At 34.7% G+C, this 25,815-nt stretch overlaps 2 protein-coding genes across 2 annotated transcripts; one reads left to right on the forward strand and one right to left on the reverse strand.

Moving 5' to 3' along the window:
* Positions 1 to 373: 373 nt before the first annotated feature.
* On the reverse strand, positions 374 to 1,287 carry LOC110113647. Its single transcript, XM_020846307.2, has one exon. It carries the CDS (start codon positions 1,090 to 1,092, stop codon positions 490 to 492), a length of 603 nt encoding a protein of 200 aa, XP_020701966.1. The 5' UTR covers positions 1,093 to 1,287; the 3' UTR covers positions 374 to 489.
* A 19,005-nt stretch (positions 1,288 to 20,292) lies between these two features.
* LOC110113621 (probable flavin-containing monooxygenase 1) lies at positions 20,293 to 25,124 on the forward strand. Its single transcript, XM_020846271.2, has 5 exons — positions 20,293 to 20,736; positions 21,898 to 22,138; positions 23,117 to 23,295; positions 24,225 to 24,574; positions 24,659 to 25,124. The coding sequence occupies exons 1-5, from the start codon at positions 20,293 to 20,295 to the stop codon at positions 25,029 to 25,031; spliced, it is 1,587 nt and encodes a 528-aa protein (XP_020701930.1). The 3' UTR covers positions 25,032 to 25,124.
* Positions 25,125 to 25,815: the final 691 nt, after the last annotated feature.

Here is a 25,815-nt window from a genome sequence, read left to right on the forward strand (position 1 = left end):
GCGTCCGACCTCCACACAGAATAATTTCTCGAGGCCCGAAGAGTTTGAACACTTTAACGCTCTGGAGTTCTTATTCGTCAAAGTCTATATGCTTCTAAAAATTTAAAATAAAAAAATAGTTTTAAAAATAATTTATGTAGTACATCCTCATATTTTTTTATTTTGTTTGAATATGATAACAATAGATTTAATGAAATTAATTTTTATTGATTGTTGTTATTCCATATAATTTTTTATAATGATTAATATTATTAATTTTTTTGTATTTTAGAATTAATCTGCCCGATTTTTGTGAACAGTAAATCGAAAATAGACTTAAATACCATATTTACCCTCACCAGCACTTAATATTTTCACAGCATAAAAAAAGGAATGGCGAATGGAATATTCGGAGTATGATTGCTTCGAGTGGCGATTAGAAAATGACAGTGAAAGAGAAACGGCAACAGACAAAAAATGTCTCCGGCGATGCATCGTCCTCCCATCGCTCTATACAGCCATATTTAACAAATTTCTTCTACAACAAATTCCCATTCTACCCCTAATTCCATCGTTCCCGAAACGCCGGCGCCACCACAAATCCCCCCGCCTCCGGCTACTATCCCAAAGCGTTACAACGTTACCGTTAATCGCTGTCCGATCCTGGTATGTGTACCAACCCAGATCACCCTTCCATCCCCAATCCAAACAATCCAAGCAGTGCATGCCGCCACTAAATTCTTCAGTCACCCATTCCTCGCACAAATCACCGCCGTCGATCTCCTCCTCGGCGAGTAAGTACGCCGTGAACTTTCCCTTAGTGTATGATTCGGTCTCCATACGATCGCTGCAATCCAGCATCGGTAGTGTGACGATTGCCGACGGGAGGATCGCCGGCATCGATGGAACCGCGTGCGCGGGGGCGGGAACAGTGGAGGTAGGGGATTTGGAAGCGGATTCATACCCGGATGCAGATCTTAAGAAGCGGAGTCGCCAGAGGCTTAGGGCGGCAGCGAAGAAGGCGAGGAAGGTCCACATGCAGCCAGAGAGAGTAGTACCACATCGGAATATGATTGCTTCGATCGGCGATTCAAGGAGTAGCTCCATTTGCATGGAAGATGAAGAGGAAGAGGCTTGGAGAGGTGGTCGTACGCGAGGAAGTAATTTATAGGAGATGGAGGAGAGATCAGGGTTGTCGGATCGGAAAGGAAGATGCTGGGAATCGGAATTTGGAAGCGGGAGATGCCCGAGGTGCGCGGCGCGGGGCCCTATAGGTTCCGTTAGCGGGACATCGAGAACGAAATTGAATCGCGAGATATAATAAAGTTTGTTTAATTATGTTTTAATAAAAGAATATAAATAACGGGGATCATAAGTTAGTGTGAAAATTCGTGATGATAAAAAAAAGTTTAATATTTAACTTAATGTGAACTTTCATTTCAAAAAATTTATATTGAAGTTAATCGACTTGATGAGACAAATTCATTGGCACTAAAAGCTGTATAATGAGAATCCCAATGAGCACGATTCAAAGCTTTGGAATATTAATAGGAGAGTCAAATGATCATCAAATTCTACATGTTTATAATCAAATCAAACAACTCTATACGAGGCAAATCTAAAGAGCTCAAGATTGCTCAATTCCAACAATGTTAAAGTACTTAATATTGAATTAATGATTTATGATTTACGATTATATGAATCAATACAAGCTATTTGACAATATTTCGAATTTTATTCATGTTTACGGGGTATGATATATCCAAAATTTTACTATAGGCTTTGACTATCCACATTACGAGAATTCTTAGGCTAGAGAGCTAAGAGAGGTGAAAAGTTTGAAAAATCCCAGAGTTTCACCTAAGCACCATCGCTATTCAGCCTTTTGCGAGCCGAAAGCCATCGTCGGATCTTCATCGCCCGACCACTGCCCGTCAAACATGTCCATAAAAATATGTAAATATATATCCTTAAAATAGAGTGTTAAGTGCTATACAATTTGATAAGATGGTTTGCAAATTGGATATAAAATAAGTCTAGAAAGTTTAATTGAATAGACTTATATGCTAAGAACTATTTTGTCAATATCTTGAATTTCTCTCTAAATCAAACTACAAAAATTTTGACAAATAAATTAGGCATAAATAGCTCTAAAAATTTAAAGATCAATAGATGTTAAATAAGCATGCAGGTCTTACTAGATCAAATAAAGTTATTACAAGTAGCCAATGAATATAGGAGTCATTACATATAGCTTATGCCCCAAAAGACTTTTAGAAAAATTAAAAAATATGTTCCTTTTGCAGCTTGTACCATTTTCATTATTTTTTCTATATATGTATGAATTTTGTACAATGCTAAAAAAAAATTTATTGGAACAATTATTCTAACATATAACTAGATTAAATAATCCTAATTATATTAGATTAATGCCCAAATTAATAAATTTAAATTGGTTGCCCCATCACAAAAAATCAAATACAAATCATGGCATTTGAATAGATGGAATTGGAACTCTATTGACTCAATCATATCAATGTTTTGTTTGGGGTAGCTTTTGACGTCTACTCTTTCACTACTTTCAAAGAAATTTTGTGATAGAAAGCTGCTGTAGAAAGCAATAAGAAAACTATTCCGAATGAAACTCAAGTTGAGCGTAGACTCAAGAAGGGTAAGACTGAACAATTGGATTCAATGGACCACCCCTACGACACCAAGCAATACAAAACATGCACACTTATTTGGCCATAATAACTTCCATACCTTAAATCTTTTCTAAATTACTATGATTTCCATCTCTTTGAAATTTTTTGAACTGAAAAAATAAATAAATAATCCTTTGAGGGTGTGGAATAGTTCTTCTCACCCATTCTTCATTGATAGCTATCTATGTTTCTAACAAGTTCAAATATAAAACTTTTATACAATTTAATAAAATTTCATTAAATACATTGTTAGCATAACTGTTGCGTACGTCCTGGAAAATTCGCGGCGATAGAGAAATATAAAATTTAATGTCATAGCTTTGTACGAAGATCCAGCACACAAGCATATAAACGAGAGGGTGTAGCATTCATAAAAGACACTAGAATTTTTACGTGGAAACCCCTTAAAAAGGGAAATAACCATGGGGCCTGACCCAATTTGAATGAATCCACTAGTGCTTGCAATTGATTACAAATGAAGCACTTCCTTAGGAGGAAGGTCTTGGCTCTAAGTAGCAAATATACATCATATAAAATGCATTGTATAGTAGGAGTTGTAAGAATCAGTGTTGATATGTTTGTTTGGGCGGTATGATCATAATTGGCAAGCGATATAGGTCGGAAGGACTATAGTCGGATGACGATGGTCGGAAGGATCGTATTTGGTGGGCGATGTATGTTTGAAGGAATGTAGTTGGATGACGGTGGTCGGAAGGACCATAGTCGGTGGGCGACGTATGATGGAAGGATCGTAGTCGGCGGGCGACGAAGGTCGCAAGAACTATAGTCGATGGGATGACGTCAGGTGGAAGGACCATAGTCGGCAAGCGACGGAGGTCAGCTGACTGGCGGAAGTCTGATGGTGGTCGGCAGACAGGTAGAAGTCCGGCGATGGTCTGGAAGAATTCCAGTGGTGGTTGGTGGACTGGTTGAAGTCCGACGGTGGTCGGCAAACAGGAAGAAGTCCGTCAGTGGTTGGGAAGAACTCTGGCGGTGGTCAGCGGATTGGCAGAAGTTTGACAGTGGTTGACGAACTAGCAGAAGTCCAGCGGTGGTCGGCGAACTAGATGAAGTCTGACGATGGTCGACATGAACTCCGACGGTGGTCGGCACGAACTCCGACGATGGTCGGAAAGAACTCCGACGGTGGTCGGCATGAACTCCGACGGTGGTGGGGAAGAGTTCTGGCGGTGGTCGGGAAGAGTTCCTACGGTGGTTGGTGGCAATATAGCTCCCAAACTCCTCCATTCATTTTCTTCTTTCCCCCTCACTCATGAGAAGAGTGGGGCTATTTATAATTTTTTGATAGTGACATGGCTTGTAAATATGTGGATGATCAAGGTCAAAATGGGAGTGGTTGGAATGAAAGGCCGATATTGATCCCCTTGATCATGGACTATTTAATGGTCATTTGAATACCTTAATGATATCAGAATTTAATGATCTTAGGTTTGTTGGATTTGTCTCATCAAGTCGCTCGATTCGACTATAAACATGTCATGTTTGAAAATCGTTTGGTAAATTGAATTATGGTTTGAACCTTCCAAACGTGATTTGAGTCTTTGATTTGGACTCGGATTAAATCGAATTTGGTGTCGTTGGATTTGTATTTTTTTAGACGTTCAGTTTGACTATAAATTTGTTGTAATTGGAGTTCAGATGATCCCAGATTTAATTTCGGAAGCTTCTCACTTAATTTTGCTCAGAGATTCGTGTCTGATTAAGATAATTTTTTGATGATATATCAATAACTACAATAATAGCAATTAAAAAATTTAAACTAAATTTAATAAAATTTCATTAAGTGCATTTTTTATGGAATTAAAAAGAAGTTGCAAAACATATAAATTTTGTAATGCAATTAATAATTTATTTACTCTTGAAAAGTTTACTCAACATGCTCATTTATGATCACCGTCAGAATATCATAAATATGATCATAATATTTAAAACAAATTATAGTTTATACTCAGAATATTCTGAGTTTATAAATATAAACACTTAAAAAAAAATTTCTCATAAATTGTATAAACTGCGAATCATTGGGAAGTAAACAAATAACGAAACAAACAAGAAAAAAAACATAGGAAAAACTACAAAGTCACACCGCATTAATAATTTTTCTATGAAAATAGGAGAAAATCTTATAGAACTCTTTCTATCACATACACTCTATATCATTGCTTGTCTTCACTTCTCACAACATTCTTATACCAAAATACACAATAGGCACAGGTTTATTGCTCCAAGAGATGAAGCCTTTCGCCTTTTTATTTTCAAACGAAATAAGATGGGAAAATTTTTCGGGCCGACTTGCAGCTAATGCGCCACTTTCTGTCTCCAGCCCAATCATGCAGCACTGACACGAACAAGTGCACAGTGTTGCTGCACAATATTCAAATGATGTACATTGATCAAACAATCATGTTCCACCAAGTCTAGCACAAGACTACACAAAATTTAGTTGCTCTCAATATTTTCTAAACAAATTTTGCATCTAAGTTTATTATAAATTTAAAATAAAATTTATTTGAGAATAATGTGATATAAATTATAAAATATATGACTCAAACTCAAAATTTTTTAAAAAAATTATTAGCAAAAATTTTAAAGAATTTTTGTTTAACAAAAAAATTAAAAGCAATCCTGTGGTGATTTTTTAATTAAATTAATTAATTCACATGATATTTTCTTAAATCAAGAATTTTACAATTGTCACTTGCACAAATTACTGGCATATGCAGGAAAACAAATTTTCTCTATTATTATTTTATGAGGAGGCTCATTAGTTTCTTACACACCATTTATTATAATTTCTAAATATATTTTTTACTTAAATTTACTTCATAAATAATTCTTTTAATTATAATTCTCTGCTTAATTGTGAAGAAAAAATGATTGAATAATTGTTGTGACTAATTATGTCTCATCAAAATAAAAAATTAATTTCTAGTCAATCAAAAAGAAAGTAAATTTGCACAAAATAAATGTTTGGGTATTCTGAGCATGTAGGTGGTGTCCTTATTTGGGACAGTTTTCTTTCTTTCTTTTTTTTTTTTATTTATGATGAGGAACCGTCCGCTTCCACGTCAAGTTTTGTTGAGCGCGTTTGGCGGTCCGTAAATCCCTACCCACCTACCGGGCCACTCACGCCTCTGTACCCGCAGCCAGTGCTTTGGGTACAGTTTTCACGCTGCTCTTATTTTTAGACCACAATAACAATTTTTATTTGATCATTATTTTCAAGAATTGCTTATGCTATGAAGCTACTTTTAATAGCAGTTTTCAAAAAAAATTATTTTTTCCACAACTGTTTTACAACTTCATTTACAAAAAATTACAGCCGTCCAATTTATAACAGACCCCAATCATTGAAACTTTCCTTTTGTATAAGTCTTTAAATAAAAAAAAATATATTTAAAAACTAAAAGGAAATTGATATTTTTCACTTAATTCTGCCCTATCAACAAATATGGGCAAATATTTCAATGCAATTATTTTATCATTTTTATATTTATATTTTTTATTTTTCCACTTTCAATTTATTAAAATCTATCACTTTAAGGTTCATTTGGAGGAAAAATTATTTTGTGCGGTTACGTACGGAGGCAAATTTGAGAGCGCTACATCTGTATTTTGATGTGTATCGGTGTTGTGTACCAGGTGATGTAGCACGCTCTGATTTGCCTCCGGACAATCCGGTGAATGCACAGAATAATTACCTACAAAACACATTTTATTTATTTATTTATTTGTTCATTTGAATTCAATAGATAGCAGATTATTGAGTTGGATCAAATGATCTAACTTAAAATAAGATCAAAATATTTATAATCTTATGCCTGCCATTAACTAGGCCAAATATCTGGTCTGGATTTGGCTGGGATGCATTATTTTTTCAATTTAGCGTGGGTTGGACTGAGCGGGCTACCGTTTTGGGTTAGACAAGCGATAAATGGGCTTCTCATACAGGCTATGGGCCCAACCTCAGCAAAATATAAAAATTAAAGTTTGCAAAATACAGTTCAATGTTCACCGATAACTTTGTTGGGTTCAATAATTAGAGGCAGCATTCTTACTACTTTCTCAAATAATTTTAATTAAAAATTTTTATACTAAAAAATTACTTTAAAAAAATATAAAAAAGTTATCACAAATTAAGCCTTGGTCTCTTTTGATGAATAAAAATAGATTATCAAACTATTCTAATAAATTAAGCAAATACCAACAAAAACCATCATTTTTTCCATAGTTGCATTATTAAAAATTCCCACAAACCAATGGCCTTCTTCTGCCTTTATTTTATTTTATTTTAAGAATATTCTAGAAGAATACAATATATATAGATAATAGTACACTAATATTAAAGCAAACATAAAAATGCTAAGTTCCATTATAATCAATATGTAATCAGATATAAAAAAATTTCTATGTAATTAGAAAATCTTATGCTTGTGAAAGGAATAAATAATGTTTAATAATGAGATATAATTGGAACAATCCAACTAATAATTAAAGAAAACTTTTAATTTGTTTAATGAATTAAATTCATGCATTATGAGACTAGTAAATGCATGAGTGATTATCTAACTTAATACACAAACATACACATATATGATGCATCGTCATAAAATTCATCAATGATGCACGAATTATGATGCAAAAACTTTTAAAATTGACTTCAGGGTCATCTAAACTCCAATTTCAAATGTATAGTCAAATTAAATGTCTCGACAAGATTAATCAAATGAAATCAAAGTTATCCAATTTGAGTTTAAATAAGCTCAAATAAGGCACTTGAATCACCATTCAAAACATCATGACATATATTGGAGGATTAAATGATATATGAATTATGTGTGCTTACAATCAAAACTAGCAACTTGAGAAGAGGAATCCAATGAGTTTAAGATGACATGGTTCCAAGATCGTTAAGACACTTACATGTTGAAATAATTGTCCATGATCGACAAAATTAATATATCCATATAGTAAAGTGTTCTGGGAATTTGGACAAGAATTATTGAAACGACTCTATAAAAAAATTATAAATAGATCCAAATTCTTCATATCAAAGGAACCTTGACATGAAATTGAAGATGAGAGCTTGAAGATATGAATAACTCTAGAGTTGCACTCGACATTTGACGTCGTTAATCACCAGTAGCAAGTATTATCATTTAATTGTCGAGCAATGTGCCCTGACCAGTATTATTTACCATCGTCTGAGCATCGTATTTGCCTATTTTGCCATCATCTGAGCATCGTATCCTAACCAGTATTATTTACATATGGTCATATGACTATCATTATCTAATTGTCGTAGTTTGATCAGCTGCCCTATCACCAATGCCGTTTAAATGCCATCATCACTCTTCAATACTTATTATTCTTAGTTATCACAAGAGATCCAACTATTGTCCATGATTTGTATTCCCTTATTTTCCAATTAAGGAGAATGGAGAACTTCATGTGACGATGATGAGGCAGGCTTCAGTCGCATCTTTAACATTTCTTTTTCAATATCATTTTCTCTTTCTTAGTACTTAAGTCCAAATAAATCCATTGAATTTTTAACTTTTACTCAAATTGAAAAATTAGGTGAAATATTTGTTAGGTCTTGGGATTTATACCATATAAGTTTGATTTTTTTAAGTAATGCCAAACACTCCTATTGGATCTCATAATTTATTTTTAGTCAAATGTCTCCGTAGATGTTTTTCCTTACTAAAACCGCAAAACCATTCTTTTCATTCCCAAAGTGCCCTCAATATTCATTTTTATCAAATAACTCTTTCATTTACTAAACATAAGCTCTATCTGCTTACCGCCCACCGCTATGAATACTAAATATTTAGATAAGATTGTAAGAAAATGAATTTGGACTTTGAAAGTCTTGATATGATTTTTATCATGTGCATATGATTCGTGGAAAATTGAATAAAGCTACTCATTTCTTTATTATTGCTATTTGAAACATTAATGTAGATATTGAAAATTGGAGCAATTTGGGGGTGCAAATTGCAAAACTGAATTTATTTGAGATGGCCTTTTATGAGATGAACCTTTACATTGAACATCTTGATATGATTTTTATTTTTGAGCATGTGATTTGTAGAAGATTGAATCTAGTTTTTCAAATCTTTTGTATTTTTAAAGTAAAAATGAATTTGGACATTGCTTTGTTAATTTGGAGCAAAGATTTGACTTTTATTATTGAAAATGTAATTTTAAGAAAATTTTGTATGTTTGAATAAAGAATTGGACATCTTTTTGTTCAATTTGTTAAAAATAAAAATATTTTAGGAAGGCAGAAAGAAGATTCAATTTTAAAATATTTTAATAGAAAAAGGAGGAGAATGTAAGTGCTGTAAAAGGAAAATCTAAATCTTTAGGGGCTATATTTTTTATTTATTTTCAGATGAATTTTACAAAATGAATGTAGATATTAAGGGGCTATTTGGGATCATTTTTGTTTTTATTTTTAATTTTATTTTTTATATTTTTAATAATAATAATAATATGATATTATAAAAATATAATATTTTTATTTTTATTGAATACTAAATAAGTTATTTATATGTAGGTAACTGCATTTATTAGTTGGATTACGCAGATGGCTAGCAAGCCTATTAAGCACAATAGTAGCGGTGGCTAAAGCTATTTGTGATAATTATTTTTAATAATAGTCACAAAAAACCTTAAAATTATTTTAAGGTTTTTAAAAATTATATATATAAAAATGATTTTAAACATGTGCTAAATATTTTAATATGTTCAATGAAGAAAAGGAACTGGACATAGAAAGCATAGGTTGATCTGTTTTGCTATTTATTAGCTGGTGGAATATTCAAAATTGAATGCGACTGCTCATCATTTTGATACATTGTTACTGAAGAAAAGAATGATTTAGAACACAAAAAACTAAGGGAATGATATGTTTATTGGAAAACAAGCCCCCTATTGAGATATACTCTTACTAAATTAACCTAAAGTAGTATGATGTTGATAGTCAAAATATTTTATTTTTAGAACATCTTAATGATAACTAGGGGTGTCAATTCGAGTCAGCGGGTCGGGTTCGGATCGAATCCGAATTGACCCGGTTTTAAACAGGTCAACCTGAACCCGGCCCGTTTTTATAAATGGGTCGGCTTTTTCAACCCGGATCCGACCCGTTCAGATTGCCGGGTTGACATGACCCGACCCGCATTTTTGAAATACTCCTGGCGATGCAACGGCGGGCGGCAGCGAGCTAGCGATTGCGACCGCGACCACGCGACGCTTCGGGTACACCGGTTCGCACCGAGGGTTCGTGCGGTTCGCGCCACCGCGCACAGGCTAGTGGCCACAGGCGCACGGCGCTTCGGCCTTCTGGACACTTCGGAACCCCGCTCGGGACGCGACTCGTTGCTTCAGGACTCGGGATGCTTCGGGCGGCACGAGCAGCATGCGAACAGCGAACTCGGGTTCGACCGTTCGACCGGGCAGGGCGGGCAGCAGACGCGGGCAAAGATTTTCGAGTCATTTTCGGGTTGCCGTGTCAACCCGAACCCGGCCCGTTTTTTTAAAACGGCTCAGTTTGTTGAACCCGATCCCGACCTGGTTCACAAACGGGTCGACCCGAACTAGGATTTTTCCAGGTCGGATTCGGATCGGGTTTCGAGTCGGGTCAAAAATTGACATCCCTAGATAACTATAATTAGGCATTTATGTAAATGAATTTTTTCCATCATATTATATATACTCATTCTTGACCAAATTTTTGGGGATATCTCAGCTCAATTTTTTCAAAAAGAGATAAATATGTAGCACAATGAGATATATCCATCGACGATGAAAAAGGAGTTGCCAAACTCAATATCAAAGCCATCACAAACAACAAAGACATTCAATCGAACACTTCCTCTTGGTGCAACTACAGTACTAATAATGTATAATCTATAATTCAATTAATATTACACCTTATTTTTAAAATTTAATTTACCCTAACTTTTTTTCTTAACAAACAAAGACTTAGGCTTCATTGGCACAGCTTTCGTACTGCTTTTTAAAACGACTTTTTAGTACAAAAATAGAAACACGAGGAGCTTATCACAAGTTGCCTTACAAGTTATCACTCATAGATTGTTTAATTGAATAGGAACACGAGGAATATGCATCTAGGCAACAATGTGAGTGCTTGAATACAAAGAATTCCAGGTTCTCCTTCATTCATTCTACGTTTATTCCACATTCACAATTCTCTCTCTCTCTCTCTCTCTCTCTCTCTCTCTCTCTCTCTCTCTCTCAATCAGCTTAAAATAAAACTGTTTTCAAAATAAAATTTGACTAAGATATTTTCAATAAAATTTATTTGCACGTTCTCTTGGAGTTCAAATAGATCTTGAGATTTTGTCAGTTTATATTTTTAACTTATTAAGCTTTTTTAGCTATTTACATTTTCAACTTACAAATTAAGAAAAATATATTTAAAACTATTAGGTGCTTGAAAATTTACGAAGATAGAGCCTACTCAATTTCTTAGCTTTGCGCAAAGCTCCAACATGCATAAATAAAAGTGGTAAAAGATTAAATTTTTTTACATGAAAATCAAAGAAGAAGATAAAAAAAACTACGGTGTCAAGCGTAATTGTAATAATCCACTAAATAATAGAAGATATAAGAATCCTATTTTGCTCATAATTGAAGAAAATAGAATTATGCATAGTTGAACATAACTATATGATTCCCGTTTTAGGGATTACAAAAATCAGGTATCCATGAATTGACAGTCAAAACACAACAACAAGTTTATATGTTAATAGTCAAGCGATAATGGTCTGATTATAGAAATCTGAAGATGATATCGGCTATTAGCCTCAGTTGTTGTTGACAATGATCATCAGAAAATACATTAATTAATACTTAGATTTCTTTTGGGACGCCTTTTTAACTGCTTATTAGAGCAGCTATTTAGTATAAAAATTAATTTTTTTATACTAGAAAGCTGCTCTAAGAAGCAGTAAGAAAGCCGTCTCAAATAAAGTCATAATCTGCCGTTTATAAAATATCTTATTTTTACTACATTTTGATGAGAATATTAGATAAATTCTCTCTCTCTCTCTAACATTTGAATCATTACTTTTGAGTTTTGAAAGTCTTAGAAGCTCAAAATGGGAGAGAATGTTGGAGCAATAACTGTATAATACCCTTTGAATAGTAAACCTATAAAAAAAACAGAATTGAATGTGGAAGGAAACGCTGATTTGCATCTTCAAACAAGTAATTTATTCTCTGCCTCCTTTTATTCTGCAACATGCATGAATTGAAATTCTTGCTACACAAGCTTTATATTTTATGTAGATTTTTCTCTCGCAATAGATATATTAGGAAAACAACTTGAATATGAAATTCTAGAAGGGTTGCTTGAGAATTTTAAATTAATTTTCTTTTCTTTTGAAAGCATCATTTAGTCTTCTAAAAGTAGAAACATGTAAATTAAATAGATTTTTTTGTCATTTTGTTGAAATGTCATGACCGATTCATACGCTTCCAAGTTCTTCATTCGTAGATTCTTTGAAGCTTCTAACAAATTTGGCTATAAACGGCACTATTTTTTATAGTTTACAGTAGGGGTGTCAATATTTGATATGATCTGAAAATTCGATCCGAACCCGACCCGAAAATTTTGGATTTTGGTCAGCCCATTTCACAAACGGGTTGGATTCTTGGATTCAACCCGTTTGTAAAAATAGGTCGGGTCGGGTTGACCCTGAAATCCGAACTCAACCCGGGTTAGCTCATTTGAAAAAACCCACGTGAGTCACGTCTCGTCCCGTCCCCTGAAGCGTGCATCGATGCATGGATGAGTCGCTGACAATGCTGTTGTTGCCGACACCGAGTTCGCCGACTCGATGTCGATGCTCCGGTCGGAAGTTACGTTAGCTTAGCCTTAGCGCCTGAGCTTGCCTTTAGGTTCCAACGCCTGGAACTGTGCCGTGTCGTTGCAGGCGTCGATCTCACCGGCTCGTTGACGCCTAGCTCACCCAGCCTGCGGCCTCACGTCACATTTTTTGAATCAAAATGTGTTCGCGGGTTTGGTCGGGTCAACCCGATAACCCGCACGGGTCGCGTTTGCATTGAAATACCTAGACCGTTTGCTAAAACGGGTGGGGTTAGGGTTGGGTCAACTAGTGCTAGTTAGTTTCGGGTTCGACTTGAACCTCACTCGTGACCAGATTTTGATAGCCCTAGTTTAAGGATCTATTTGAGACGTCCGTAACGTTTTATAAAATTGATTGTGCGGTTACTAATATGATTGCAAAAATCATCTTTTTACTACAAAAAAATTCTAAAATTTAATAAAAATTAATAAAAAAGTAGCAGAAACTACGATTGCTGTTTGTGATAGCCCTCCATTTATTTTCCCACCTGATTCCCTTTTTGCTCGATCTCCCTTAGTCCAAAGATACCCTCAACGGAGCTTTTATTATGTACGGAGACCGGACGGAAGAACTGTCCAGTTAAGTACTAGGTATCCAGCGGTATCGAGTGCGGGTATCAAGCTGGGTACCCACCAATGAGATAACGTGGCATATTTTTATTGGTCTCTGGACGCCCTCCCACTCCACCCAGAATAATTCTTCCGCTCAATGACGGTCTGACCCACTCTCTCAAATCTACTTCCCCTCTGGTCGCCCCCACATCGGCTGGCCTCCCCCACCCAACAACCCACCTTCCCCATTAGCCACCCCGCCTTTCTCAGCTATCTTCCGCCCGCCTCACACCTTCTTCACATCACTGAAAGAATAAAAATCAAAATCAACATAATCGCCACCAATAATAGCCTCATTAATCAGAACCTTAGAGCTTTAATTATTGAAAAGGCCACATAAAATTAAAATAAGGGGGCTAAGAAAATGGAAGCTGCCAAGCTCAACATTGATACATCACCAACATTGATCCCCTCTACCTTAGTTAATGTCTGACTACGGTCCACTTTACCTCCATCGTTAGACTACAATCCTACTGACCAAACGAATAAGCCAACATTCTTTTGAGAATAACTCTCATGTCACTGGATTCTTCCAACTCCAACCATAAAATGTGCTTTTATATGATATATATTTGTTACATTGAGCTAAGAACTTTACTCGAGTAACATCATCGTTGGTAATCAACTACAAACACTAGTAGAATCATTTTAATTAGGATATACCCTATGATTTTTTTCCCTTTTCAAAGTTTTTCATGTAAAAATCTTAATATCGCTTATGACTCTTGCTTCCCTCTCTCGTATCTTTCAATGTGTTGGATCTTTGTACAAAACTGAAGCGCTAAACTATATATATCTCTAAAGTCGTAAATGTTCTAACACGCAACAAACATCTTCATCAACTTCATCATTATTAATCATGAATCAATGAGAAGAACAATAAGGGAGATCATTGTTGGTGGAGAAAACTCATCAAGCTAAGATGATAACAAAGAGTGTAAGAAAATAAAAAAAACAAGTGTGCACGTTAAAGTTTTGCAAGGAGAGAGAAGGGAAAGCTCGAGTGAAGTTGGCTACTTGGTGAGGAGATGGAAGGAACATGGTTAGAAAAAAATAGTCAAGAATAAAACATAACACAATAGACTTTTTATGATGGTTCAATCAAATGAACTGTACCCACTATGAGGCCGGTTGGAAAGTTAATGTTTTATCTTGTGATCAGCGACAAGGAAAGCATATTAAGAAGTGAGAAATTCCTTTATAATTTGGAATAAAAAATTCTTACTTTCTAGAGAGAAGAAAATCAAGGAATAAAGGATGGGAGATTTTTAAGTAATAGTGAAATTTGGTGTCTTTGTGAGGGAAATTATTGATAATTTTTTTTTCGGAGGAATTATCGTTGCTTATTTGCAGCGTAAATTGTCACCACAAATCAGCCGCAAGCTAAGCTATAATATAAATTAAAAAAAATAACTTTTTAATGTATTTGGTCTTCTCAACCGATTGGAGAAGGGAGATTGTTTATGAGTGGAGCATGTTCAAATCTAGATGGCGCCGACAGTTTGGTTAGGCTCAGGCAGTCTAGTCAAGCGCGGGTAGCCCACCTAGATAGGCATAATTTGTTGTCTTTTTTTGGCTAAAATTTTGCCGCAAATCCGCCGGAAATATTTACCTGAATTTTTTCTACTGCAACTCATTTTACGATGCCACTCTTTTTTTACGTCGAATTATATTCCACCGTAAATCGCATTTGCTAGGGATTATACTTATTTTTGCGGAGGATTTGCCTTTTCTTGTAGTAATAGGGACAGATATGTTGATGGTGTATGATCGTGGAGACCAGGGCTTGAATGATATTGAAATAGTGTCCCCGCAGAGAAAATAACCTGACACATTGTATTGTCTTGGATTCTGACCTTAGTGTGAGTCATTGGAGCACTGCACCTTAGTGATTATTTGTGTCACTTGGCAGGAAAGAAGTTTGGGTCATGAAGGGATCAATTTATATTGAAAGCACATCGAGCTTCCCTATAAGAGAAAGTGGAGGATGGGATAAAGGAGATCTCTTGTGTAATATCCGATACGTAGGAGGCGATAAAAGATAAGACCTTTCACTATGAGAAAGTCGGGTTTTTGCGTCGAAAACCAAATATCGGCAATCTAAATAGAATCAGTATTACAACACTGTTAAAATATTATTAGTTCTTATACATCAAAAACTCTTAAACATGCAAAAAATAGAATTAGTATTCTCACTGTCATGCTCGACTGATGCAAAAAAATGACATAATGTATCAAGAAGTAGACCCACATTCTAAACTTTGTGATCTCTACAACATAATGAATAACACTGAGCTAATATGTGACTTAGGAGGATAACCCCAATTCATTTATATAACATAACATAAATTGATATTAGTTTGATCGATATTTTTTTTTTTTTGTTCATATTTATAACTAAGTGTAACTTTTAGGTCAGCAATCAATTCAAGTTGCATAAGAAATTAATAAAATGCTCTTAAAATATGAAAAGAAATTTGTATACAAAATAACTAAGTCAAGTGCACATCTGTAATTTTTTTTTTTTTTTCAAATCAAACATGATATGAATCTAAAAAGTGAAATTATGAAAGATATGATCAATTATGTCATAATGCACTTCAATAAATGCATGGTATGGCTTGAATTATGAATGATCAAGAATCATATGTATGATTATTCGAAAAGCATCATTGAGTGCATGATGTTGTCGCATGTTTATACTCATAACCACTTAGTTTAAGCACTCAGGTGTAAGTTTACTATTAATTTGGCCAGATTTAGATCGTTTATTGATGAAATCCTGCAGTTCCTTCTAAGAAAATAGCATTTTGTTACATTTTTTCCGCCGGTAAATCCGCCTGAAATATTTCCAGCGTATTTGTTTCGTCGACAGAATTAAATTTCCGACGCTCGAATTACCGTTGGACAACTTTTAGGTAGAAATTCGCAGGAAAATGCATTCTACTGGCGGATTCCGTCTGCCAGTAATGATTGATTACCAATTTTAATTCCTGTAGTGTGCTTAGCTCAATCATACGAAAATCTTTGAACTATGTTGGCTTACCTTAATTAAGACTCTCATCTCGCCATGTATGCATCAATTTTCTATAGCATGTCATGTGTGCATAAGAGACATTAAGCAATATATGTTAACACGAGTACTTATTAGCCCCCTAATGATATATCCCTATGCCATTTGTCATGTGTTGTTCTTGCTATTAATACAGCAAATTAGTTATATGTGTCAGCCTATTAAGGCTGTACACGTGTCTCATCTTTGTAAATCAAATCTCTATATATAGATCATAATCTGTATTTTGTAAGGCAAGAAAAGCAATAATAATATTATTTCATATTCTCTGTTTTCACATACTATACTTCTTGTTTTGAGGAAGAACCATGAGTTCAAAGAACTCTACATGGTATCAGAAGTAGTGTTCGGATCCTGACGCTATCACCATGACAACGATCGCTTCCGCCTCTTCCTCCGCTCATACTGAGCCAAGATCCGGCGTCTCAACTCCGGCCATCTCCCCGGCTCTCAAGTTCGTAATTTCTAACATCAAAACTCTCGTTCCTCACTCTCTCACTCCCGACAATTTCCCTCTCTGGAGCACTCAATTCGCCAAACTTCTTAAGGCGAATGGATTCAGCAACTTTCTTCTTCCAAAATCCGCCTCTGAAAATGCGGATCCCAATCAAGAAATTCAAGATTGGTCTCTCACAGACCAAAATCTTGCTACCGCAATGTGTTCTACCATCTCTCCGGCGGTCCTTCCATATGTTATTCAACTCGAATCCACATATGAGATTTGGTCCACGCTTCATACGCGTTTTCAATCATCAAACCGATCAAAGGTTATACAACTCAAAAATGAGCTTCATAACCTATCGATGCAATCGCTCTCCATGACTCAGTATCTCACTGAAGTCAAGAAAATAGTTGATCAAATATCTGCGGCAGGATCTACTGTTGATTCGGAAGATGTAATGATCTACATCCTCAACGGGCTTCCTCCGGAATATCAATCTTTCACCACTTCGATCAGGACAATGCAGAATCCGCTATCACTTGACAGCCTATACGCGCTGCTCATAAGCGAGGAGATTCATCTGAAATCAGCAGCGGCAAGACTTCCTAAACCACCGGACAGTCAGACTGCACTCTACACAAACACTGGACGAGGTCGACGTGGGCGTGCCCGCTCGAATCAAGACAATCAATTGTCACAACGGGCAGCCCCACCTTCATCTGTTGTCTGTCAAATCTGCAAGAAGAAAGGGCATCAGGCAGACACCTGTTGGCACCGTTTAAACATGAACTATACACCAAATCAACCAACCAAGAAATCTAATGCTTTGCTTGCGGCCACTGACAATGTTTCCGTTGACGACTGGTACATTGACTCGGGCGCATCCTCACATATGACGAACAAGAACGATAATCTTGACACCTCCTACGTCTACACCGGCTCAGATCGTGTCACCATTGGGGACGAAAGATCCATTCCTATCTCTCATACGGGAACAGGACTTCTTCCAACCCCAGCTAGTACTCTTCTTCTCTCTCGCTTACTTCACATACCCTCTTTATCTTACAATCTGCTTTCCATATCTAATTTAGTTAAAGATAATCCAATCTCTATTATTTTTTATGCTAATGGTTTTACATTCAAGGATCTGAGGACAAATCAAACTATCCTTCAAGGACCGTGTAAAGACGGGCTGTATCGTATTGCTGCTCAAAAGAAGCCGCTTACAACAGGATTACTGTCTACCAGAACTTCATCCGTCAACTGGCATAGTAGGCTGGGTCATCCGCACGGCCGCATCCTTCATCGCATCTCCACTAGCAACTCTTCTTTGCACATTCCTACATCTAAATTTGTTTGTAAAGCTTGTCTGACGTGTAAAGGACATAAAATTCCTTTTGAAACATCTACTAGCTCGTCAAAAGCACCTTTAGATTTAGTTCATTCCGATGTTTGGGGACCCTCTCAAATTCCCTCTCATCAAGGCTTTCGGTATTATATCATATTTGTAGATGACTACTCACGCTATGTTTGGTTGTTTCCCTTGGTTTCAAAATCTGATGTTACTACTATTTTTATCAATTTTGTTACTTATATTGAATGACAAACTAACCGCAATTCTATAACAACCACCACTATTACCCCATCTATTACCCCATGGATAGGACCATATCACTCATTCTATAACAACCACCACGCGTCCACCATTCAGGTTGCCTAAAAGACCCTTGCCCCTATCAAGCAACAACCACAAATATACCTATGTCATGAGGCCAATTCAAGATGTTTTGTAAATACTCCAGACATTCTCTACACTTCTTTGTAATTAGTGTACTGTTCACATTTTTAGGCAGTTAATATCAATCTTCCAACGGTTTTGAAAACTAGCGGGGGTTTTCTAGCGGTTAACAAACTGCCAGTATAAACCGCGTAGGAAACAAATTGCGGCGGTCATTTTCTGATGCTAAAGGTTCCAGCGGCTTTCTGACGGCCAGCACAGCTGGTAAATTCCGGTGGTCATAACGCAGGCGACCGCCGGTTAATTACCGACGGCATACCGGATACCTTAAACGCAGTAAATACAGGCGGTTAAAATAAATTGTCCGGTATCGATGTTTTCGATGGCCAAACCGCTGGTTAGCCGCCGGAAACATGTAACATTTAAAGCTAATGCTCGCTATATTGCTTTTCCTCTCCTTAATCTGAAGTAGTTTGCGATCGACGTCTCTCATAGTTTTCTTCTGAATGCATACCATGTTTCAGACGGGTACAAGAATCATGCTTTCACATGATGAGAAGAGGAGAATGACCAACTTTCCAAGCAGGAGAAATTTCTATCGCATGTTATTTTTTCAAACTAAGCCAATAGCTGGCCACAAACCATAAAAAATCCACTGCTCAGTCTTCACCACCCACCAAAACCATGGAAATCCATGAAAAGACTTCAACATGCCTTCTAAAGCAAACTTTCAATACCTGTAGCACTGTAAAGTAAAAGATAGAACTGTTCACAATGAAATTAAGAAAAAAATGTGTAGAAGGTTTTAACGGTAACTTAATGGTAATCTGACTCGACTAGCTCCATTGATCAAACGTATGAATTAATTATTATTCCGCTATTCACACTATGAGGAAATCCCCCATAACTTTCCCCTCATTTGTCATTTATTATCATCTTAGACTTGATAAATAGACAAGCAGCACAATAGTCAGCTTTGTCTCTACCTTTTCACTCTAAATTCAGTCCTAAATTAACATATATAATAGCTGATAACAGCGTGATTAAAGGCTAAATTAGTACTAATTCGGTATATAATTTTACTGGCAGTCAGTCTAATGAAGCCCCGTGTATACTGTACCGTTCACCCATATTCGTTCAAACAAATTATACGAATTAGTGGCCAAGTGTGGGGGGAGAGAGAGAGAGAGAGACTTCAAACATTTCAAACCGACCATGAAGTCCAAATATTGAACAAAGAAACACGTAGAGCTGATTTTCCATGCAAAGAATGTTTTACTCTTCTCTGATCTTACCTCTTCGCTGTCAATATTAGTGGTCAATTAATTAGAATGCTATTAAGAAATTAAATTAATGCTTCGTACTTCTCAACATATGTGATCATGATGGTCATGGATCATGGTCCATAACTTAAGTTTCGTTTGGGATGGCTTCCTTCTTGCTTATTAAAGCATTTTTTTAGGAAAAAATTATTAAAAAATTATTTTAAAAAGCAGGAAGGAAGATATCCCAAACGAAACCTTAATGCTAGCATCAACCATGCATGGATGGTTCATCATGCATGCATCCATGAGAGCTGGAAATTAAGCATCCATGCATGCATAAACCAAAAGTTGAACTTTGAATTGAATCTACAGTCAAATCAACCTTTTTTTGCCCACTCACTAAATTTCCAAACATAACCCACAACGTGATGATCACGTGATCCCTCTCCTATATAAATCCCAACGCCATCCTTCCCTCCTCCACCTTGCAGTTATCACCTTCATTCAATTCTTCTGTGAGATCTACAATACCTGTGATTTCGATAAAGTGATCATGGAGAAGAATTTGAAGTCAAGAATAGCTATTATAGGCGGAGGTATTAGTGGCCTGGCGACTGCAAAGCAGTTGCTCCCGTTCGAGCCAGTGCTGTTCGAAGCCACCGACTCGATCGGTGGTGTGTGGAAGCACTGTGCCTATCGATCGACGAGGTTACAGACGCCGCGACCCGACTATGAGTTCTCAGACTACCCATGGAAGAATCGGGCCGACCCGAGCTTCCCAACCCACACAGAAATTGTGGATTATCTTCATGACTATGCTACAACCTTTGGTCTGTGGCCTCTCATACGCTTCAGGTCCAAGGTTGTAGAGATGAGATATCTTGGTGACTCGGAAAAGGCCGGTTTCACGCCTTTGTGGGGGGAGGATGGACGGCCATTTGCCGATCAGCCAATCTGGGAGCTTGGGGTTGTGACCGGTGACTCCCATGTCATTGAGGTTGCTTGATCTCCTTGCCTTGATATCTGAATATTTTGCATCTATAATACCCTTAATTTCTTTTACAGCCAATTACAAATATTTATATTATTTGACCTGATTACATGATTTATGATTGGTTATCTGCATTATTAATTTAACCTTCATCAAGATAAAATTAACATTTTTACTTTTCTACCTATCTTGACTAAGCATTGACTTCCTATATAGAACATGTTTTCAAATAGGATAAGTAATAATATATAAAAGTCAAACACAACCTTTTAATAAATTGCCATCCCTAATAATAAATAAGGAATGTGAAAATAATCAACACTATTATTATTATTATTATTATAATATATATAAAAGTACTCTATCAAGATAATATATAAATGCTCTCTCCCTTTTGTAAGGCATATATCTTTTATGGTAATATATATACATATGTAATGTTATAAATATGTTAAATTCTTATGAAAAAAAATACAAAATATAAAATAATGCAAAATTTATATGAAAACTAATAAGAGAAATATAAACTAAGCCTATTTAATAATTTATCCATATAAACATATACTTAATATATAATATTGAAAATAAAATGATTGTATAATGTTTTCAAATAGTGAAGACTTTGGTAGAAAAATACAAGTGATATATATGTGAAGAAGATATGCTTTCAATTATAAGTTTTTTATCATTTTATATTTAATATTTTTATATTAAAATTCTTTTTTCTTAATAGCCAATGTCAGTCCCAAGGCCGACTAAAAAAGACTGAAAGTATTTTTAACATCCTCAATTTATTCCTCACATTTGATTAAACATCTCATAGACATATACTATCTTCAAATAGTTGAGATAAAGATAGTACTAGTGCAAAAGATTAGCATAATAATTTAAATGATGCTAAGTTTTTTACTATATATACATATATTTCATAGCATGCATGTCTTCTATGATTTAGGTTTTGGTTTTGTTTGGGACGGCTTTCTTATTGCTTTTTAAAGCAGCTTTCTACTACAAAAATTTTAATTTTTGTACTAGAAAGATGCTTTAAGAAGTAAGAAAGCCGTCCTGAATGAAACTTTTGTTTGGGACTGCTTTCTTAAACATCATTTTAGTGCAGAATTCTTGATATTTATCTAATTTTAGACCTATATTACTCAACTATGGCAGTGGTACAAATTTGAATTTGTGGTGATGTGCATTGGAAAATATGGTGACACCCCAAAGTTGCCGGTATTTCCAAAGGGAAAGGGACAAGATGTATTTAAAGGCAAGGTGATGCATGCATTGGATTACTGTAAACTCAATGAGGAAGAAGCCACAAAGTTGATGAAAGGAAAGAAGGTTGTGGTGGTTGGTTACAAGAAGTCAGCAATTGATTTGGCCACTGAATGTGCCCAAGTAAACAAAGGTAATTAATTAATTAATTAATTATCAGTATTACATTTAAGTTTGATTATATATGCATATAAAGCAAAAGATTATTTACAATAAAAAATGTCAAAATATTTTTAGCAAAATTTATATTTATAAACCCACTTTCATATTTTGTTGCTTTTTGTTATAAATTTATTATTCTAATTGGAAATTCTGCTAGCTATATCTGCAAATTATTTAAAAATGTGGCTTAGCATAGATTTTTCATCCTTTTTTTCAAAAATATTGGCTTAAAAAAATTAATTAAGTTCAAATAATAATAAATATGTGTCTATGTGTGTATAAGTGTCAATAGAAAATAATTATGTTCAAATAATAATAAATCTCATTTCATCAATTTTGTGTTGCTTTCTCCTTTTATAGCAGAGATTGCAGTTCAAGGATTTTGCTTAATTGCATGGAATTTTTGGCATATATATCGAAGTAAATCAATATTAGGTTTCGTTTGGAACAACTTTCTTACTGCTTTCTAAAACATGCAGTTTTTTCATTCAAAAATTTCTTAAAAATAACAGGAAAAAAAAAAACAATAACTAAAGCCTATCTCAAATAATGCATAAGAAGCCTCCATGATTCTTCTGAGAAATTTCCAATAAACTAATTTCTCACAATACTTTTCATATATTAACATCACAATGCTTTTTGTCAAGTTAACTTCTAAGCAAATTCTTGTATTATAATAATTATTGGATATTTCATGTACTGAATTGAAAAGTTTTTTTCCCTTAAAACTATAACCATTTGTCTCTCCAAATTAATCTTCTCATAAAAGCAATTAACTGTATACTTTTCAAGTCATAATTGGACTGTTAAGCATTTGTTGTTATTAGATAAATAATTGGTTGACTTGTATTCATTTAAGAAGGCTGTTGACTTGTGTTTTTATCTGTTGACTAGAAATTGGAAGTCAAGCTTACTTTTATTGAAAAAAAAAAATCTTTTTAACATGCAGGGCCAGATGGTCAACCTTGCACGATGCTGATAAGGACATTGCATTGGACTGTGCCTTCCTACTCCATATGGGGCCTCCCCTTCTCCCTTTTCTACTCAACTAGGTTGTCTCAGTTCCTTCATCCAAGGCCAAATCAAGGCTGGCTTAGAACAGCACTCTGCCAACTCTCAACTCCATTGGTATATACCCTTATAATCAATCAATTTTCTTAAATATAAATAATATTTTATTATTCTTATTATTTATAAGAAAAATAATAAAAATTTGGAAAATTTTGTTGTGTTTTAGCAATATCAATCAAAAATATAATGAATGTAATTTTCTATAAAATTAACTGCGAAATTGTTGTCTAAGGCTTCGTTTGATATAACTTTCTTACTGCTTCTCAAAATAGTTTTCTAGCACAAAAAAATAATTAATTTTTATATTAAAAAGTTGATTTAAGAAGCAGTAAGAAAGCCGTCCCAAACGAAGCCTAAGTATTTAAAATTTTGAATTTTTTTTACGAGTGTTATAAATTTTTATCATAATTTAATAAATTTAGATAAAGAAAAACATTTTATCACCAAAATTTTCAAAAAATAATAATTATTATTATTAAAAAATGGGGCAATTATTTGTAAAATGAAATTATAAGAAAGTTCTACAAATATATATATCTTACTTATATTGCACATAGGAATAATTACATAGATAAAAGAGACTCAAAGCAATAAAATTTTGAATTATTTTTTACGAGTGTTATAATTTTTTATCATAATTTAATAAATTTAGATTAAAAAAAACATTTATCACCTAAATTTTCAAAAAATAATAATTATTATTATTAAAAAATGGGGCAATTATTTGTAAAATGAAATTATAAAAAAGTTCTCACAAGTATATATCTTACTTATATTGCACATAGGAATAATTATATAGATAAAATAGACTCAAAGCAATAAAACTGCCACAAAGCTTACTCTTTTATTTTTTTTTTATCACTATGAATAAATATAATTTTTAAATATTTAAATCAGATTAAAATTAAATTAATATTAATTTATTTTAAAAAATACATATTTTCCTCCATGATTTACATATATTAAACTTTTTGCATTTCATGCAGAGGAAGGGTGTCTCGAAATTCATAGAGTCATATCTAACTTGGAAACTTCCACTGAACAAGTACGGGTTAAAACCTGACCATCCCTTTGAAGAAGACTACGCTTCCTGTCAGATGGCCATATTGCCGGAGAATTTCTTCTCAGAGGCGGACGAGGGAAGGATCAAGTTTGAGAAAACAGAAAAATGGTGGTTTTGGGAAAAAGGAGTGGTTTTGGAAGACCGGAGAAAGCTGGAAGCTGATATCGTCTTCCTCGCCACCGGTTTCGACGGCAAGAAGAAGCTCCGATTGGTTCTTCCACAGCCCTTCTCCGGCCTCATAGAGGATTCCTCCGGCGTCATGCCTCTCTACAGGCGAGTTAATAAAGAATTTATCTATATATATATATATGTTTACCTTATAATATTTTTAGTTTAATATTGTAATTAATGAAACAGGGGAAGCATAAATCCATTGATTCCTCGCATGGCCTTCGTGGGTTATATTGAAAGCGTATCGAACCTGCACACAGCAGAGCTGAGGTGCAAATGGCTGGCAAGGCTGCTTGAGGGGCGGTTCAAGCTTCCAAGCGTTGAAGAAATGTTCTCACAGATAGGTCAGGAGACAGAGATAATGAGGAAGACGACGAGGTTCTATCGTCGCCATTGTATCTCCACCTTCAGTATAAATCACAGCGATGAAATATGTGAGGAGATGGGGTGGAATTCATGGAGGAAGAAGAGCTGGCTAGCTGAGGTCTTCAGCGCTTATAACAATCAGGACTATAAGGAAGACGATGGTGATTATGATGGTGATCATCATGATGAATGATTCATATATTATTATTTACAAAGATGCGCGTTATAAAGGAATTCAATAAATATGTTCTATTATTTAATGAAAAATAAGATTGAATAATTATCATATTCCAAGAGTGTAAGTTTATTTATTTATTTCATTTTGAATAAATTTACTAATTTGATGTTGTTTTGCAGTATGAAATGATGAGTACCCAATCTGCCAAAATAAAATTAAAAAAATTAATTAAGCGAGAGATTAATACTACAACATCAACAATGCAAGTCTTTATCTGGAGGAAGTCTACTAAAATTTTTTTTTCTCTAATATTATTTTGTGCGGACGTCGAATGCCATTCGGAGATCAACCAGAATGCGTCATGTTACCCCTATGCTTGGTACTACTTAGTATCGTGGCTCGGTACCACTGACATTTTTGGTTGGTCTCCAGACTGCATTATACATTCGATCTCCTCCGCACAGAATAATTCCTCTCTATTAAGAATTAAATTCTCATTTAAATGTAATAAAAAATACTTGTAATAACTTTCTAATCAAGCATTTTAGTTCTGCCTCTATTTTTCTTAATATAGTCGGGTCTAATAATGATCATTGAAAGGTGAACGTTTTATGCGAGGATAGGTAAGGGTAGACATAAAAAAGACAATGAAATAAAATAGATTGAGCCTTTAATCACACTTAAATTTAGTTATGATTTCATAATTATGATTGACTTTTTAGTCGATCATTATCAATTTCCTCCCAATTAATATTTGAATGATATTGGTACAGAATTAACAATTAACTATAATTAACGT

The sequence above is a fragment of the Dendrobium catenatum genome, unplaced genomic scaffold (genome assembly GCF_001605985.2).
Source record: "Dendrobium catenatum unplaced genomic scaffold, ASM160598v2 fragScaff_scaffold_847, whole genome shotgun sequence".
Lineage (NCBI taxonomy): Eukaryota > Viridiplantae > Streptophyta > Magnoliopsida > Asparagales > Orchidaceae > Dendrobium > Dendrobium catenatum.

Coding starts and splice junctions, on each gene's coding strand:
- LOC110113647 (XM_020846307.2), bottom strand. CDS start 1,092: ATGCAAATGGAGCTACTCCTTGAATCGCCGATCGAAGCAATCATATTC.
- LOC110113621 (XM_020846271.2), top strand. CDS start 20,293: ATGGAGAAGAATTTGAAGTCAAGAATAGCTATTATAGGCGGAGGTATT. Junction 23,296..24,224: donor GCCAACTCTCAACTCCATTG/GTATATACCCTT, acceptor CATTTCATGCAG/AGGAAGGGTGTCTCGAAATT. Junction 24,575..24,658: donor GGCGTCATGCCTCTCTACAG/GCGAGTTAATAA, acceptor TTAATGAAACAG/GGGAAGCATAAATCCATTGA.